Source organism: Pogoniulus pusillus, chromosome 9 (assembly GCF_015220805.1).
Source record: "Pogoniulus pusillus isolate bPogPus1 chromosome 9, bPogPus1.pri, whole genome shotgun sequence".
Classification (NCBI taxonomy): Eukaryota; Metazoa; Chordata; class Aves; order Piciformes; family Lybiidae; genus Pogoniulus; species Pogoniulus pusillus.
This window is the reverse complement of record NC_087272.1, coordinates 20,655,753-20,675,218: the sequence shown is the minus strand read 5'-3', so window position 1 is coordinate 20,675,218 and position 19,466 is coordinate 20,655,753. Positions and strand designations below refer to the sequence as shown.

The following is a 19,466-nucleotide window of genomic DNA, read 5'->3' as shown; positions in this document are numbered from 1 at the left end:
GTAGGAAGTGAAAAATTAATGCATAATCATAATACGTGGAATTGATTGTATTAGAAAGTCTAGGTTGCATCTTACTTTGTAAAGAAATAAAATAGTGAATTCAGACATGCTAATAAAGGGATACAGTTTCTATTTCACATACGTTTTACAAGCAGCAGGGGTGATATTGTACATATTAAATGTTTTGTACAAGAAAAGGATCATTTTCATTGCTGTTTTATTATTTCGTAGGGGAAATAAAAATTAATCTGCCTTTTTATAAAAGGAAAACCATTGTTTAATTATTGAATAAAAGAAGTTTTATCAAATCAGCATTCAGTTGCTGATTCTTAAATGCCTATGATATTTGAGTTAGTTTCAGAGTCTTAAAAAGGTTTGATTTTCAACATTTGAACAGCCTTAAGGTTGAAGTAACAGTTAAGAACATTGCAGCATTTCTTACGTCAACTTAAGCCAGTAAATTATGTCCAATAAACAAAGTTATATAAAACAGCACATTGCCATATGGTCTGAAATGGTAAATAACAGTTTTCTGTTTCCAGTACACAGCACTGTAAAGTACTGCATAATGATATGATGTTAGCAACACTATAGTGGTATCACTATTTTTTTTCATGTTGAACCTAAGCCTGATACGTTACCTGAAAAACATAGAAAATGAAGAGCTATAAACAACAGAGTGATGGAATTCCAAGTTAGAACAGAGCACAGGCTGCCTTGTATTTTCAGTATATATATTAATTAGTATATATAAATGTTACTAATATTTTACTCAGGATGTGAGCTTTAAAATCGAATTTACTTTTCAACTTCAGTTGAAAAATTTCTTCCTTAAATGAAAAGTGTAATGTGGTTGCATTCTCCCCATTTTGCTGAAGCTGCTTGACTTTGGAAAAACTATTTTCCATTAGATTTACATAAAAAGAAATACAAGATTGAACCATATCCTGTGGGTTGGGATGGCAGAGACTTTTATGCCTACCATAACTTGGGGCAAGGCTGAAAAAACAAACACAAAAAAGCCACCTGTCAGTACTGTCAAACTGCTCAGATCCTTTTCCTGAAGCCATAAACAGTGTAACTGCAGCATACTTAACGATAACAGAAAGCACAAAAGGTTGCACTGTAAGAATTTCAAGTATTGTTTATAATTTAGAAAGGAAGAATAAGTTGCTATTTAGAAAAGGAAAAATCAAAAGTGCAAATCCTTATAAATAACTACAGTTCTGCAGACAGTGATTGAAGTTACAGGCAGACCATGAGGCAGCTGAAAGCCCATGCTATTGTAAAAACTGAAATTCAGTGCCTCAGTTAGAACATTCTTTATTTAGTGCTTCAAAAAAAATGCTGGCTGGGAATCCAGATCATAGGAATAAAAATTATTAGATGTCTAGCTATAAAGACCTGTGAATATAGGTTGAAAAAATCCTGGTTTTTTTCAATGTAGAACACAGTAAAATGTGAAGGTAAAAATAAGTCTTCTAATAGTCTAACAACATTCCCTTTGTTTTTGGCACAACTTCACACTGTTAGCTATTTTGGCTACTGATGAGTCAAGGAGAAAGGATGAAGTGGTGAGGCAGGTAACTGAGATGTAATATTCTCATCACTAGGAAACTCTTTCATACTGTAATCAACTGCATAGAAGTTCTAGTGAATAAAAGGATCAAATTTTATGAGGTTATTTTGTGTCCTTATCTACTGACTGGAAGATTACTGACTTTCATAACCAGCTGCTGAAAGGGAGCTTGCATCTGCATAGCTTACACTGTCTTTGAAACTTCTTCTCTAGATTTTACATCTAAGAGTTGTCATGGCTCTGAACTAGCATCTTATTTGATGGACAACACCAAAAGCATATCTGCCATCTCACCGTTCGCATGTTTGTCTGGAGTGACTGATAATGATCTATTTAATGGGAAAGTCATCAATGCAGTAAGTTTGTTTTCACGAGGGGCAGAATTTTATTACAGTTGACTAAAAATTGTTTATTACAATATGCTTGCTTCTGTGCAATGTGATGACATGATGATGATGTGTCAGTTTTTAGGAAAAGTGATTTGAAAGGTCTTGAATTAAAAAAAAAAAGGTGGCCCTGAGTAGGGTGCACCACATTATCACAGGGCAAGAAATATAGAGTAGATGTAGGAAAACAATCTGTGGTTTACTTTCTTGTAAGGCCTTTGTTCTTTCCAACTCTGAGACAAGTAAGTTACTTTAAAATTTCAAATTCAAACCATATCCCCAGTTTGTATTCTTTGTGGTTTTTTTTTTTAATAAAAATCAATGATAGAAGTCTCAAGGATCCTGGCAAATGGATGGATTATTGCATTTGTTATTTGCTCGCCAGCTAGAGTTTCATCAAGTATGTTTGATAGCATATGAATTAGCTTAACTGTAAAGTACCTCAGCATGTTTTCTGTCAGCTTTCATTTTCTTGCAGTCTCTGAAGCATGAGAATTATCACATGACTTCTAATTCTATAATAGAAAAAAAAGAATTTCCTACAACAGGGGACTTGACATTCACCTTCATCCTTAAAATGCTCCATGCTTAAGGTTAATATGTTCAAAATATCAGTGAGTTTGAACACATGATATATGCACATGAAAAAAACTTAATTTAAAACACAAGACAGTGCCACTGGCCCAATCAAACTTTAAATTGCTCAGAGCGTTGCACAGCTGCACTGGCAGTATTAGTCACTTTACTAACAAACTCTCCTTTTCTCCAGTGCACGTGTATTTATGCAGATTTGTAGAGTGGTCTAGGAGTTAAAGTGTGGAACTTTCCAGCTGTAGTTCTAAAGGTGTAGATTTCACAAATAGGCTGTGATGGTTTTGGTGTTCCCTGCCCCTCCCCCCCACTTCAGAAATCACCCAGACTACACTCAGCTGCCTCTGGAAATAAGAATGAAGCTTATATTTACAGCTAGCACAACATACAAGCAGATATTTACAGTATATAGTTATATACAGAAATATACAAGGTAAGGTAATACAGAAACATGACACCCCTCCCAGAAACCTGAGTCCCCAGCAGGGGCTCTCAACCACCCCTCCACCTTCCCCCTACCCCTCTCAACCTTACCCCAGTCCCTAGATAGCTTCAAACTAGCACATAGGCATATAAACAAAACCACAGAAGCTATAAAATCGATACTTCTTTGTTTGTTTTGTTTAGGCTGTGCTGCGTTCCCTTGGAATTAATGTCACAAACTGCCCCCTGCTCTATTTGAAGAAGTACGATAACCAGGGAAGGAGGCAGCCCCTCAATGCATATGCACTTGACTTTTATAAGCATGGTTCCTTGATTGCATTGTCAACTGATAACTGGTATGTACTACCATTTTTAATAAAGGTAAACAGCAACAGTTTACAGTATGACATGGGGATGAAGTAAGCTGTTAAATAGGCTGAAATTAGTTTAGCATTTTAATGAGAATAAAACATATAGTACGTTGAAGTGCGATGGCTGTGAAGTATTAGCCAGGCTTTCAGAACAGTATCATAGAGGCGTTGGCTTCAGAGACACAGGTTATTTAGAAAGGCTCTTTTTTTGTTTAAATGTTTAATTCTTCTGTTTGTTTGCTTTGTTTTTGATCAAAGTTTTTTCCGCAAGGAAAAACATCAAGGAAAGTACCTGAAATGAAGAAGCCAAATGCAGTAGTCTAGAAGATGGTAACAGCATAAGAGAGATGTCAAAAGCTTAGTCAAATGATAAATACAGAAACAAAGGAAGAATACATGGTCATTGTTAAATTCTATCTTTATGATTTGCCTAAGCTTCTGATATCTCTTGATTTTACTAATGGTGAAACTACATTATAGTGTGTATCAATTTGATATTTTTTTCCCTTTCTTTAGGTTAAATGAAGGGGATGCTTACTACGCACTAAAGGATTTTACACTCCTGATTAAATCTGTTGGGTATGATAAACTCATGCTTTTTAATTTAAGACATTTAATCTTTAAATCCACTTAAAATGAAATGGTTGTTTTGTTTGTTTTTTTTTAACCCAGAACATCACTGAGTGAACTGTGTGATGATCCAGAAGATAATGTTCTACTGGCATTTAAACAACTTGGAGAAATCTATGAAGAGAAATTGCAATGTGCTATCTGAAGAAGCAGCAGTACATGATAAAAACTCTTAACAATGACAGGACAAGGGGCAGTGGGTAGAAGTTGAGGCATAGGAAATTCCATGTAATCATGAGGGAATAATTTTTTTACTGTGAGGCTGATGGAACACTGGAACAGGCTGCCCAGGGGGTTGTGAAATCTCCAGCTCTGGAGGTATTAAAAACCCACCTGCATGCATTCCTGTGTGGTCAGGTATAGGTGATCCTACTCTGGCAGAGGGGGTTGAACTAGGTGATCTTTCGAGGTCCCTTCCAACCCCTCACATTCTATGGTTCTGTGATTACCACACTGATCAGCTTCCTTTTGAGTGACTAGGTCTGAATTATCAAATGTTTCATCCAATATCAGTAATACAGCTTACTTTAGAAAATTAAACTTCACTTACTGACATTTTTGCAGCTCTAATATAATCTAAATAACTGTTTCTGAGATATTTCAAAACTGGCTAACTCCACGTATCTTTCAACTGCACTTTTTTCGTTTTAGGTAGTGAGATGCATGTCAAGACAGCTCTCAAAATATGGAACAAATGTCACAGTTGTGACAGCTGGAGAGATTAGTCTGTCAGTAGGCAGCACTGCTAAACTTCACTAGGATGTTCAGCAAATACTTTGGCAATTATAATCAACTCATTCTAATTATTTTCCAAGGTAACCATTCTAAGAGTTCTTATACTGGTCTGCAGTTTTAGTCTACAAAATTTTAAATAAATAATTAACTAGATACAATTTTGTTGGTATAATGCAGTTTGAGTAATAAAATGTTGCAATCCTACATCGAACAGCTTTGTTTTTCACCTTATGTATCCTTGAGGGTCAGAGAGATCCAGGACATACACGTTAAAAATTAAGTTTCATAAAATATGTTTCCCAAGTACATTTCTTGGTATTTGCTGGAAGAAGCAAAATTCTCAGCAACTTTCATAGCATTCCTGAAAACTTAGTTTAACTAATGCTCTGTTTCAGTCTGCTTGTCCCCTGAAAAAATAAATACACACGTTAAATGTCTAGATGACAGAGGAAAAGTAGGCTTTCACAATAGTCCTTACTGACACACACGACTTTATGACTGTGCTCTACTGATAATAAGCAAAGCGTGCATGAAGGCCAATTTGGAACCCTTTTTTTGAATTATCATTGGTTATCAATGATCACTGATTATTTGACTCGAATATGTTCAGGCAACAATAAACTTAATTGCAATGTGTTGCTAGATGTTGTGGGGAAAACCTGTATTCTGCCAGGAAGTGCCTCAACTGACCTAAAGTGATTTTTCCAATTTTTAATGTGCAAAACAAAACTATGACTTCTGCTGTGTGCATTTCATAAGACTGCTTTAAGTTTTATTTTCCACAAAGAGTTAAATTATTCTTTACTGTCTAGCATACATACTAGACGTAGATAAATCTTGCACAACTGCTTCTCAACTAGTGTAAAAGTGACCTGAGACCTTTTCCTGTTGATATTTCCCAATATAAATGGTAATCTTTTTGGTTAAGGCAGTTAATTGACCAAGAAACAAAGTCAGCAACTGGTCCCTCTGTGTTCTGTTATTTTACCTGTAAGCATGAAATCATGAGTGAAGAACAAACTTCTGTCATGACAAAGTGCTAATTTTATATGCTGGGGGCTGAAATGTGTTTGTGTTAATAAGAGCAGTCAACATGTCATTTTTAATAACATATGTAAAAAGGACCTTGATCCCCTTACAGCTTTAAGGTGTCAATAGTGAATGATGACCAAGTGACTGACACTAACCGACCAAAGCATCACCTTGTGAAAATACCAGGAAATCACAGTAGGCTGTAATTTAGCTGTGACTATTGCAGGGTGAGTTGAATCTGCTATTCCAACCCATGCTGCTGTCATGCCAGCTTCAAAAGGAAAGTGCTGGCTGGAGCAAACATCATGGGGCTTGAAGTGCAGACTTCCTGTTCTGATTGCTGGGTTTGGAGTGCTGGTCTTTTCTGCTTGGCTGGCTGTGAGTGAGACAGGTGGCAGGAGATCCCCGGTTTCTGTTGTTGTGTCTGCATTTTGCTGTGCTCTTCTGAGAAATTAGGCAACTGGAGGTTGTATGGGACCATTAACCTCCTTATTGCAAGGTAAAGGTTTTTTGAGTTACTTTCCCTCCTTGTCTGGGAGGGGAGAGAGGGACTGGTGAGAGGTGGCTGTGTTAACCTAGGACATTGACTTACTCTACAGCATCTTGCTTGACATTTATCTCCTCAGTAAAACCTTAATGCTGAGCTATAACACATTTGGACAGCAACTTGCCATGCTTGAAAAGCAGCCCTAAGACTGTATTAAACCCACACACCAACAGTTTCTGCTTTCAAAACCAGTGCATGATAAGCTGTTTATTTGCTTTATTACTCTGCAATAGTATCTTTTCAATAAAAAGAGTAACTTCTATCAAACTCTTGTGAAACACTGTAATCGAAATTAAAAGAAGATACACTGAAAATAAGCAATATAAGGAAATTATGTAGTGCTTATTAGTAATCCTAGCTCATTAAGAATTACTTTTTTGTCACTGTGGCAGACAACATTTTCTACAACCCTCTGGCAGCAAGTTCTAGAGGTGCCTTATTTCTCTTGCTCTCCTTACAGCCTCCACCCATGACACTCTTTGCTCAGCTTTTGTCCTTCAATAAAACACCCTTTTTAACACTTTTCTCCTACAGCTGCAGAAGAACATATCTAGAGATAAAAGAATTATGAGCAATTGAAAAACCGTTAAGACCTAAGGGATAACCATGAAGAACTATCAAACTAGTAACAGAATTTCCACCTTCTTTAGTATAATGCAGATGTGAAAGGAAGATGAGTAAGTTTTGAAAACTCCAGAAACTATTTTTCAGGACATTTAATCAAGAAATGCATTCCCACAGAAAAAGAACTGCAGTCAAAAATGTAAAGCAAACCACATTAAAATTTGGTCAATACTTCCCAAACCAAGAATAGTGTTTCTAAGTATTCTGTCACAATAAGTATATTGCTAAGCCTTCCAGAGATCTTTTTTTAAAGGAATTTACAAAGAGCAGTTCTCTTGTTGCTTTTTTTCTTTTAAAGATGGCTAGGTAGTCACCAGTAGAAATATTAAACAGACTGATCTCTTTAAAATCTGGCACTGGCTTTTGCTGGAGAGTGAGTACCAACTGAACAAGCTTTAATTTCCAATAGTACTACTGTCTGCATATTTCAATAACTAAAGCAGTTATCACTGTTCAAATTGACAAAACAGTCAATTTGAAAATATGAGGGTTTTATCATCACTTTGTATTAAATTTCATAGGCTAAAAAGTAAGTTTTTGATTGGTAATGTTTAAGAGTGCACCGTGCTGCTTCCCTATTATGTAAATTTGAAAAGGAGATTTTTATGCTTTAAAAACTATTCTCCTAATGCTTTCAGCAAAACAGCACATTAAGTCCTGCCCACTGCCACCCAAACTGTTGCCAGAAGTAACTGAGTATCAGTTATGGCAATGGTTTCTTTTCATAAATGCAGAATTTCATAAAGGTAGCTGATGCCCTTGTGCTGTGTATAATAACATTGATGTAAGTGTTTCAATTTCAAAAGCAGAAATTACTAAAATTACATGGGAAACTGCATCTTCAATATATATTAAATGCATCATAGAAAAAGAAAACAGACAAAGGGATATAAGCAAACCAATTTTCTGTAACACCCGTTAAAATACTTTTGTTCGCCATGGCTCTTCTCCCTCCCTTCCTGCCTGCACTTGAACTGAAAGCTGTTACCTTACTGTTTTAACCCTAGCGATGGTACTCCTCTGCAGTACCAGTGCAGCAATACTACTTTTTTCTGAGGCTGCATTAAAACTTCTTTCCCTGACACCTCAGGCCCCCCATCATCCACACACACTCCAGTGGCATGTCTCTGAAGGACAGCATTCTTAGAGAGAACATACATGGTCATACTTCAGTCTTTCACAAGACATGAGATTTTCGGTTGTCTCTTCTGTTTGGGTTTGCACTATAAAAATCACCTTAGTACATTGCACTTGCTGATAAGAAGTTAGTTGTAACATTAATTTCAGTTAGGGAGAGTTGTTGTAAAGTCATAGGTATCTTCTACTTCACTGTCTCTTCATGTTTTCGATTTTCTTCTAGAAGATACTTTGTCTTCAGCAACAGAAAACTATTCTGATGAACTGCTGGTATCAGTAAAGGCAGATGCTTGACTTAGCTCTTCAGTGTCAGAGTCACTGTCACTTGGCATTCCTCCCGCTTTGTTTACCTTAAGCACCAAACCTCCAGAACACAGATCACTGCATGTGCCAGATACAGAACAAGCTGCGTTCTGAAACTGTACAGACTCAGGTTCTTCCCTCCTAGGACAGGAAGTACTTTCAGCAACGGTTTCATTTTCTTCTTCTTTTATTTCTTGTTTTGTTGCTGTATTAAGTTTGGTAGAGGATGCACTCTCACCTTTAACAGTACAGACAACGGAAGATAAAGGCTGCCTAAAAGAATTACTATCAGCAGGCATTTCTGAACTTCCCCTTTTCTTAGAGTTCACATGCAAGGAAGAACCTCCACATTTTGGATGACTATGTCTAGAAGCAAGCTCTGAACATTCTGAAGATGCCAACTTCCCTAGACTTACAGGTGTTTTGTTCAGAGATGTCACTTTCTCATTCTCCATTTCTCCAGCACCATTTCCTGACAAAACCACAGAAGAAGTTAGCGAATCAGAGGTATTTCTGACAATATTTCCAAATGAAAATACTGGTGAAGCAAACTGAAAACAGTTACTGCTGAAGGAAAACACACAACTACTGCCAACAAGTGAGGACTCGGAGGCATCATTCACCCCAGATGCAGTGGTGCTTTCTGAAGTACTGCAAGCTACAGTTGTGATGGGTTCTGAGGCACCATCTTTTTGTTTCCATGAGACAGATGGTTTCTGTGTACAGTGATCTGCAGTTTCTGTTGCAGGTGTTTTAGCGCTCATGTGAGATGATGTACTTTTGTCAGATGGCTTCTTGGGTTGGCTAAAAAGTGAGGAAAATGGTAAAACCTTAAGTGAATTGCTGACTCCCAATCCTGGAAAACAATCTCTTTCGGCACTGCCAAATAGAAATGGAATATTTGGATTCTCACTTTCTGCTGAGTCTAAATTAGGACTGGTTGAAGCATCAGAAACTGTGGGTTTGGTTACAGGACCACGCTTTCTAAATTTGTTTTCATCCTGGTTATCATTTTGATCTGTATGGTCACATTTTCCTAGATAAAACTGAGGGAAAACATATTTCCTGTCTTTCTTTTTAAAGGAAAATGTTCCTGCATCTTTGATAAATCTGGGTAATGAATTGTTACATGCACTGAAAGCAAAAGGTGAAGCAGAAAGTCTCTCTCCAGAAACATCCAGAATTTCTGAATTTGAAACAGCTACTGATGCTGCTGCTGCTTTTAAGCCAGATGAAGCACTAGAATTTCTGGCCATTTTGTTGGAAACAGTAACTGCTGATGCCTGAATTGGCATTTTTTCTTTAATTCCTATGTCTTTTGAGTTTTCTGATAAGGCTAGAGGGGTTACTTCCTGAGAACATCTCTCATGAAACAACTTTAAGTCACTGTTTGTTTCAAAAAAGTTCATATTTGTGGATGGGATGTTGTGGTTACTGGTTCCAGAAAAGCTTCTCTCAAAGCCATCTATCTTTTGCAGGGTACCCATTTTTACTGTGTCTGTGTTATTTGCTTCAGTAGGTGAAGATACTAAAGGAGTTCCTGAGGACCTATCCTTCAAAGCCTCAGCAGTTACAAACTTGTACTTTTTGTTGGCACATGAAGTTTGCAACTTGAACTCACTGGTGAGCTTCTGCCGTTCCATGTAGTATTTGTAACGTAACTCCTATAATAAGAACAAAGAATCCTGTTAAGTGAACAGCATTTGTGGATTCAGCAGTTATAAAACTCACAAGCAGTACTAAGACTGAAGAAATAAAGTTTTTTGTATACTACAGGGCATTTATTATGTTATTTTCCATTGCTGCTAGAAGGCAACAGAACACTGGTCTTTATGGAAAGAAGTGCTTTACAACGACCAAACAAGATACATGAGGAACCACGATGACAGAGTAGGTTTTGAAACAAGAGACTATAGAAGAGGGTAAAGTCACTGCCAGAACACAGTACAGATACAATAACCACATCAATTGTATTCTCAATGGGAATAGACAACAGATGTTCCCCAAAATAATACAGAAAAAGAAAATTCTATATTTAAAGGACCTAAGCAGCTTTTTCATTCAGTCATCTTCCATTGGTATTCTCAGAACATATGTTAAGATTTCACTGCCATCCACGCTTCATTCACTGTAACTCTAATCATTCTCTAGAGAACAGTAATCACTCAGTCACTCATACAGAACTGCTAATAAGTGAAAAACATCTAGTTGTATAACTAGATCATAGAAAAAAAAAAAAAAGAGATTGGATCCAGTTTCCTCTCAAATTATTAGGAATTTAGTTAGTCTTGGAAGAGTGAGTTCTATCTTCTTCAGAAAACAGGCAAATAGGAAATAATATAAGCTTATTTAGATTAGAAAGCTACAAATGCAACTTAAAAAGCCACATGAAAATATATGCATTAGAAGTCAGTACCAAGTTCCAGCTTTTTCAAGAAAACACGAGCAAAATCCTGACAGTTTTAATAATCTAGTCCAGTTTACATTCTAGAATTGAAAAGGTAAATTTCTACTAAGAAAACTTAAAAATATAATCTTATTTAGAAAGGCGTGTCATAACAAATAGTAACTTAGCCATACTTACAACAGATGTTCAGTCATACCTCATGACTCATGTTTTGAAATGCTGACATTTCCGATATTGACATTAACCGAGTACAGATCCCGCTACCATCTGCTACTGCTTCCTCCTGTCCTTCTACAGGCTGAAAAATGTTTTGCAGCAGACATTACAGACTATTTGATAAGACAAAATAAACAAAACAGTACAGTGTTGTAGTTCCAAAACAAGTAACTTACAGGAAATGTGTTGGGTATGTTCTTCTGGTCCTGCCACTGGTTTGTACTATTTTTAAAGAAAGCAATTTTTGAGTTCTCATTTCCTCCAGAAGGTAGATCTAGTAGAAAGAATAAAATACTGCTAAGGAGCATGTTAAGTATGGAAAATAATGAAAGGTTGCTGAGCATAGTTAATCTCTATATTATAATGTAATTAACACCCATGTAATTGAGCAACACATTTCTGACAGTGGTAATTCTGGTTTTGTTGGAAAATGATGCCTAAGGATTTCATAGAGAAAGCACACTCATAAAATGCATTTTACAGCTGTTACTGAATTTATCATCTATTAATTTGCTTTGATGCTTTCTGCATGCTTTTGCCATGCTTATGAACAATTTGTTCCACAAATTGCAGATTTCTAAAATGACTTCCTTAATCTTGTCCTTCTTCCATACCTTTAACAATGCCTTCATGAACAGACATGAACTTCAAAGCCAGGATTTCATTAACCACAGGTTTGATATCGATCTTCTTTTGAGTATACACTGGTGGTTTTTCATAGCTGGATGCTATATTCATCAGGTCAAGCTGAGTTTTCATTCTGGAAAAGGAAATAACAAACACACAAACACTCTTCTTAAGGTTCACATGCCAACAACTAAGTTACACCTGCCTAATACAAAAACTTTATTTCATAAATGAATGACCAAGATGGAGAAGAAATCAGAACAGAAGTTTCCTAGATTTTTTTCTCTTAAAGCTTAGTTGTTAGGTTTCATAAAGAAAACTGCAAGTAGCGCCCACAGTTCAGCAAAAAGATTAACATACCACTGCCACCACTTTGCTGAGCATATTATACCTGAATCTAAATTGTTACTTCTTCACAGGGCATTACCAATGGTAGTCTGAACCATAACATACTTGAAAAGAACTCCATTTCCAGTATGCTTTCCTAAACTCTGCTTTAAAAGTGATAGGAAAAGTAATTAAGCATCTTTAGAAAGAAATACGTAGCGCATGAGTTCTGCAAACACGAAAGACAAGGCACTGGAGAATCTCCATATAGATGAAGATTTACAAGATTTCTGTAAAAGCTCTAGGCATGCTTCAGCATTCCTGAGGCTAAATAAACCCTTAAGTATGCAATCACTATGTATTAATGAATTTCTATACTCAGTTCTTGTCAGGAAGCCAATTCAAAGGATTCATTACCTCTAATGCGAAGTAACACATCACTAAAATACTCAACACATTTATAAATATTTGGAATATGGAGCATTGAAAATCTGAAAGCATGGTGTCCTAACTACTACCTGATCTTTTTAAGTTGCTGTATCTGACCATACTCCAGGTATTTTCTTATTTTTTAATCTCAAAATTATACTATGGAATTAACAAAGCATGAAAAAAATAATAAACATATATACCTTGTATTCAAGCCACAGGCCACCTATAAATAAAACAAGAATTTGTAAGATATGAATGTTTTCCTCCAACTCTCAAAGGAAGGAGATGATTACTTTATCAAACTACTTCACAGACTGCATTCCTTGTCTTCATTTCACAGAACTACAGGAAATAGCCCTATTAATCTTAAAAATATGAAAGAAATAGAAGAAGATCCAAAGCTGGGATTACTAAAAATAAAAAACCACAACCAACAAAAAAAACCAAAACCATGCCTAGAACAATGATTTATCTTGTAATATTTTATGTTAAAGACAGAAGGAACTCCTTCAGAACCAAAAAAAGAGAATGGTTTGGGCTGTCGGGGACCTTCAAGACTTTATCGTTTCAAACCCCTGCCATATGCAGGGGCACCTTTCACTAGACCAGGTTCATCACACACACTTTCATCCACAACTTCCCTGGGCAACCTGTTCCAGTGCCTCATCACCCTTGCTGTAAAGAATTTCTTCCTAATATCCAGTCTAGATCTACCCTCTTCTACCTTAAAGCCATTTTCCCTTGTCCTACCACTACAACTCCTTGTAAGAAGTCCCTCCCCAACATTCTTGTAGGCCCCCTTCATTCAGATCCTGAATCATGACTCATATTGTCATCTCATCCATTTCAGTGTTCAGGTATTTATAAGCATTAAAATTTGTATTCCTTAGCAAGGGAAGCCCCTGCTACCAACTCTCAAAACGCTAAGGTGTCTTTTAAATCAGACAGACTAACAGCAGTATGAAGTGCACGGCACCAGTCAAACTGCAATTCCCAAAGAATGGGTAATGTGAAGTAAAAAGTTGCATGGATCACAGACTAGCTGCTTTTCTAGAAAAAAAGGATAATTTCACTGTACTGAATCTTACAGTAACAATAAAATCCTGCCTCACAGGAATAAGCTGCCCACTGTTACAGGGGGTGCAGAGGAGAAGGTGGTAAGTTTTAGCACACTAATCAATTGTGTCAGAATATTTCTTTAAAGAGGGAGCTGCTTTTACTTCAGGTAAAAGTGAAATTTTCTTTAATGAGTTATTAGCAGAACCCTAGCAGACTTACAGTACTTTTTTAGCTTCTTATTTCTCTCAAGGCAACAAAAAGACCCACTGCAGAAAACAGCAATACACTCTGGTTTCTTAAGAATGTGTAAGCTGTGAAGTTGAACACAACTTCAATGTATTTAAGTACCTTATCCTAAATTTACCATCTGCCTAAATTCCATGCAACTACAGTCACAGTGCTTGACATAAATGACAAGCAAAGGTCTACGCTACCTTAGCAACAGTGAAGAAAATTGGGTTCCTCTAGCATTTCTCTCTAAATCAGAAACACTTTTATTTGCTTAAAACACTATGAGGAAGACTTTCTTCTACAGAAAAATGCACATATATATACTGTGTAGTATGTCAGAAATACCTAAGGTAGCTTTGAATAGGCTGATTTATCTCCAGTGCACACCTTAGTGCAAACTTTAAGGTTTTAAAATCAGTACACAATCCAAACACAGTACTTCACTCTGCAGAGCAGACAAGTCATCAGTCTAGCTCAAATCTTTCCCCAAAACCCATTTTTCATGTCTTACAAGTCTCAAAATGCAATGAACATGCTTAATACACAAAGCATTTGAAAATACATATGAAAAAGCAAATAAACATGACAATTTTGAAGGCAGTACTAGCAAATTACTCCCCACCCAGCACCAAGGCAGCTTACTTTCACAGCTGGTACCATACTATAGTACACAGTAAAAATGAAAGATGCTGTTATAAAGACAGCTATAAACTGTTAAAGAATTGTACTCTGTATTAGTCATTTGTTGTATTTGTTTTTCCTTACCCAGTCATTACCATATCTACAGTATAGAAGGGTCTACAACATTTGAGGTTCATTATATTGATATCAAATAATAACAAAAAGGCCATCACCTCCAGGAAACGCTGAGGATCACACTCATGGACAAGCTGTTCACAATCCTTCAAAAAATTCTCAATTGTTTTCTTGTGAGTTTCTTTCATTTTCTTCCAAATCTGAAATTCTTTCTCTTTTTTACTTCTTTGATTTTCAACATCTTCCAGCAACTGCTGTTTCTTCATTTCCAGGGTTTTGAAAATTTCTCCAAATTCCAGTGCAATTACCTCTGCATCACTGTTCAGCACCATCTAGAAGCATGAGAACATAAATACACATGAAAATGCAGTAGCAATGTCTGCATGGAGTCACTTCCCTAAGTAAGCTCATGCACACCTATGTTCTACATGGTGATTAATCTATCATGAAAAGAGAAACAAAAGTATGTGAGCGATGGGTATCAGGAGGTGGGAGACAGGCTCTTCTCACTTGCTCCCTGTGATAGGACAAGAAGCAATGGACATAAGCTTCAGCACAGGACGTTCCACCTCAACACAAAGGGGAACTTCTCTACTGTAAGGGTCACAGAGCACTGGAACCTCCTCATAAGGTTGTGGAGTCCCCTTCTCTGGAGACTTTCAAGGCCCATCAGGATGCGTTCCTCTGTGACCTGAGATAGATTGTGTGGTCCTGCTCTGGCAGGTGTGGGGGTTGACTCAATCTCGTTGGGTTCCTTCCAATCCCTAACATTCTGTGATCCTGTATATAAAAATATCTGTAACTCACCTCTATATCATTTGGCTGACTTGAGATTTCATTTGTCAGCTTCTCATTTATTATTCTCATTTTTTTCAGACTGCTGAAGAAGGTTAACTGAAAGACAGTTGAAAGATGTATCATGACTTTACCCACTCCATAAAATAAACTCATTTCAGTGGTTACTCAGAATCACATCATGAGATATTCTGTACAACATACTAAACATAGGTCATAGATTCAAAGCATCATTTAGTAACACTTAATTCTTTACTGGATCTGCACACAAATTTGCTTTCATGGTTCCCAAGTAGTTTTTAGGTTCACCTAAGCTGACTATTGCTGGAGTGGCTACAGTTATTTAATTGATAAAACATTGTTCTTCTCAGTCTTGTTTAACCTCTCACCTCACACAGAATCACAAAGTAAGTTTTAATGCTGCTACTGCAGTTTGACAAACATCTGATATTCATTAGTTTTTTATGCCTTACATTAATAGAAAGCTGTCCACAACTGAGTTATGCATTCAGTTTTACACTAAGACTATCACTACTTTTTTGCTCCATTACCTCACTGTAGTATCACTAAGCTTTATATAATAAGTCCAGTGCAAAGACTAGATTTCCCAAACAGCACATAGTGGTGATAGAAGCAGGAGGGAAACCTGTGCAAAAATTGACATTTGGCTTAAGAAATACTCAATGCTGTACTTACACTTTTATGCCTATACTCTTCATCGTTGCCCTGCCGTTGTTTGTTGCTGCACAGCAGAACTGCTTGTATGACATGCCACCCTCCACTATTGTCATTCAGCATAAAAAGCTCATTCTACCCAAATGGAACTTTATCTGGTCAAAAATCACCACTACTACCACTACAACTAGCCATTCAACTATTAAGACAGGTAGTTGCTTTCTTCATGCAAACAGAAATGCATTTTGGGTTTACGTTCATTAAAAAATTGCTTACTTAAGCCACTTACTTCTTAAATGTGTAATTATCTTTGACCTAAATTACCTATGTCAGCTCAGAGAGCCTATAAACAAAATACTTGTGGGTGGTTGAGTTTGTTAGGAAAACCAGCATCTTCCTGTGCTTGAAAGAAAGTGTACTCAGAAATGCAACAAAATCTTACCATCAGTGGCTGGTGGTTTTTTCTGTTATGTTTTTTTTTCCCAGTCTGCGAGTCTTTAACACAAAATAAAACAAAACACACGCAAAAAAAAAAACCCAAAACAAAAAAAACACAACCAAAAAACCCCACCAAACACAAGCTGCCCTTCCCCACAACCTCTCAAGCGCCTCGGTAAATTTGGTTCAGAACCGATGACAGTGTAGTATCACCTTGCCCCCCTGTCGACGGCACCTGGGTACTCCACAAGCAAATCGAAACTCCTTTCACAGCTGCACAGTCCGCCGCCGCCTCTCGCTTAGCTACCACGCTACGTTTTCCCTTGCATTTACGAATAAAATGAACCCAGCCCCGTACGACAGCCCGACCACCCAGCCAGACCTTCGGCGCGAAGAAGCAGCGCCTTGCTTACTTTTTCCTCCTGGTACACAGTCTCGATGAGGTTGACTGAGTGGAAGATGCCTTGATGCTCCTCAGAGACGCAGAGCCCGCAACCCGCCTGGCGGCACATACGGCAGTAGAGCTGCACCAGCCCGCCCGGATGCTTCTGGCAGGTTCCCCCGAGCGCCAGAGGAGAGAGCGGGCCTGGCCCCTGCCCCTGCTCTGCCTCCCCGGCCTTGGCGGCCCCGGACGTGCCAGACCGGTACAGCTTGACGACCTCCGCCAAGGTGGTGTTGACGGGCAGCGCGGCGGCGCCGCCGCGGGGCAGCGGGCACAGCTTTCTGCACAACGGGCACGACACACGCGTACCGGCCACGCAACCGCCCGGCCCCGGCCCTCCCCGGGAAAGACGGGCCTGCCCCGGGCCCCGCTGCTGCTGCAGGCGGGCGGTCTCGGCCGAGGCCAAACACTCCAGCACGCACTCCCGGCAGAAGTTATGCGAGCAGAGTGGCAGCGTCACCGGGTCCTCGAAGAGGGACAGGCACACGGCACACGTCAGACTGGCTTCCATCTGCCACAAGCAGGCGGGCGGCCGCTCCTGTAGTCCCAGGCCCGGTCCGCAGGCGGGCCGACGAGGTGCCCCTGACTCGTCCTACTGCGCCAGGCCTGACTCACGGGCGGGCTGAATGGGCGCCCTCGGCTCGTCCCGCTGCCCTGTTGGCTCCAGTTTAGCAACAGTGAACCCTACCACCGAGGAGCTGGCAGCCAGAGCAAGGAAGGCAGAAACAGCGAACTCCAATCGCCAACTTCCCGGGAAGTGGAACCCAACGGCGGGGAGGTGGAGCAAAGAGAGACGCTTTGGCGATTGGAGAGTACGCGAGATTGGCATCTCCACTTTCCAGTCACAGCAGATGGGGGCGGGGCGTGTAGACGCTGCGGAGTGATCACGACGGGGGTGTGCCGGCGAAGGAGGCTAGGGCGGAGGCGGGGGCTAGGGCGGAGGGGGCTAGGGCGGAGGGAGCTTGGACCCGGCCCCTGCTGGGCGGCTGCGCCCCGGAGCGGCTGCAGGGCCCTAGCGCCGCCGCAGCCGCCATTTTGTAGGGGGCTGTTCCCTGTGTGAGCGCCTCCTCCTGTGAGGAGCGCCGCGCCTCAGAGGGGCTGGCGGTTGGGAGCGGTGTGCTTCGTCCTGTCAGCGAGCGCACCGAGTTAAAGTGAAGGGACTCCGCGGGGCTGAGGTACCGCTGTTAATAGCTACCTTTGGCTGTAGTTGCAAAATCGTAATCCACGTAGGACTTTGTTAATGTTGAAGAATGAAGATAGCGCTCATCTTATTCTCATTTTTGTTCTTATTTGTCTTCCCAGAGCATTCCTTCTAATGCCTGTCTTAATAATTTCATTAGCTGCCTGTAATATTTTGAAGCGTACCAAACTCAAGAGGGACTCAGAAAACATGTTAAGTTTGTGTAAATCAGTAGATTTGTAAGATACAGACAGCATTTGCAACAGAAACAAAGTACTGTTTTCAAAGGCCGAAGGGCCTTGGGACAGCTGGTGAAGGGATGGGGATTCCAATGATCCCCTCAGAGAGGTCAGGGAAGTTAGAAAGGGAATCAGGAGAGCCAATCCCGCGCTGGCTGGTGAGATGCTGTACTATCGGTGCCAGTGCCCTATAGGTAGGAGGCGAGTCTGCAAAAAAGCTAGGGCCACTCACAAAAGAGAGTGGGATGCACAAATATACAGCAAGTCCTCTGGCTAGGGTTAGCTTGTGGACCTGCCTCCTGTTAGCTGTGGCTGTGAGATACCCTTCTGGAGATGATCTGCCATGGACAGCTAAGAAGTGGAACGCCATCGAGCAGGGAATTCTGGAGGAGTTTGCTGTGAGCGAAGTGCTTTATGGAGATTGTGGTACATATGAGCCTGATGACATTCCTCTCGGAACAGGTCTCACAAAGAAGCTTTTAGAGTTTGCTCCTTCATCCTTTGCCAATATCTTGGCTGGCAGGTTTCTATCAAGGAGTGAAAATGGAAGGCCTCTCACTGTTGGTGAATTCACTGACCAGCTGAGGCAGATAGAGTACAGCCTGTTGCATTCTGCCCTAATGTCTGCCATAAAAACTCTGTGTACAGAGATAAAAGATGGCATTACAGACAGCATGAAAGAACTGAAGGAGGCAATTAAAACCTCCACATCCATTTTGGCAAAAAATACCATCCCTTCATCATCTGAATTGTTGCATGTTTCTGCCATCAGGAACAGACACCTGCCTCCTACAAGGCAATTCTGGCCCAGGAGACAAATTTCACCTAGATACCAGCAATCACATGCATCATTTTGGGTAATGCTGCATAACCGATTTGGTGAGACCATGAACAAGTGGGATGGTCAACCTACTTCAGTTCTTTTGAAGAGAGTCAGGAACTGCAGAGTGGCAGAAACAGAGGCAGCAATGCCAGGAAAGTAGTTGTCACTTCACCCCCCCAGAGTAACTGCAATTATTTTAATAATTGCAATTTATGTCACCCTAACAACACCAATCATTGTGCACACTCCACATGCCATGTTCAGCATTAGGGTTGCCTGCCCTCTAGCCAGGAGGAGGAAAGGGATAGTGTAGAAAACTGAATTTATTGGAATGTATTCATTAGGTGGCCCAGCAGCAAAAAAGTTCAGAGATACAGGCCTTTAGTTGAATTGAGTGCTTGGTGTACTTTATTGCCAGCAAATTGCAAAGGGACAGAGTCTATATTTCTGAAATCACTGTT

At 39.5% G+C, this 19,466-nt stretch overlaps 2 protein-coding genes across 2 annotated transcripts in view; one reads left to right on the top strand and one right to left on the bottom strand.

Moving 5' to 3' along the window:
* Positions 1-4,448, top strand: part of DDX60 (DExD/H-box helicase 60) — a 58,018-nt gene extending 53,570 nt beyond the window's left edge. Inside the window, exons 36-39 of the mRNA XM_064148799.1 lie at positions 1,793-1,935; positions 3,184-3,335; positions 3,867-3,929; positions 4,023-4,448. Coding sequence (XP_064004869.1) covers positions 1,793-1,935; positions 3,184-3,335; positions 3,867-3,929; positions 4,023-4,125 — 461 coding nt within the window. The 3' untranslated portion in view covers positions 4,126-4,448. The remainder of the gene's footprint in view (positions 1-1,792; positions 1,936-3,183; positions 3,336-3,866; positions 3,930-4,022) is intronic.
* Positions 4,449-5,888: 1,440 nt separating this feature from the next.
* Positions 5,889-17,583, bottom strand: LOC135178179 (uncharacterized). The gene is made up of 8 exons (XM_064148798.1): positions 16,735-17,583; positions 15,221-15,307; positions 14,512-14,745; positions 12,568-12,590; positions 11,596-11,741; positions 11,158-11,255; positions 10,962-11,063; positions 5,889-10,022 (listed from the first exon to the last, which is right to left on the bottom strand). Exons 1-8 carry the CDS (start codon positions 17,272-17,274, stop codon positions 8,307-8,309), a joined length of 2,946 nt encoding a protein of 981 aa, XP_064004868.1. The 5' UTR covers positions 17,275-17,583; the 3' UTR covers positions 5,889-8,306.
* Between the last annotated feature and the right edge of the window lie 1,883 nt (positions 17,584-19,466).

Coding starts and splice junctions, on each gene's coding strand:
- LOC135178179 (XM_064148798.1), bottom strand. CDS start 17,274: ATGGAAGCCAGTCTGACGTGTGCCGTGTGCCTGTCCCTCTTCGAGGAC. Junction 15,308..16,734: donor CTGTGTACCAGGAGGAAAAA/GTAAGCAAGGCG, acceptor ACTGTCTTTCAG/TTAACCTTCTTCAGCAGTCT. Junction 11,064..11,157: donor ACATACCCAACACATTTCCT/GTAAGTTACTTG, acceptor AACATTTTTCAG/CCTGTAGAAGGACAGGAGGA.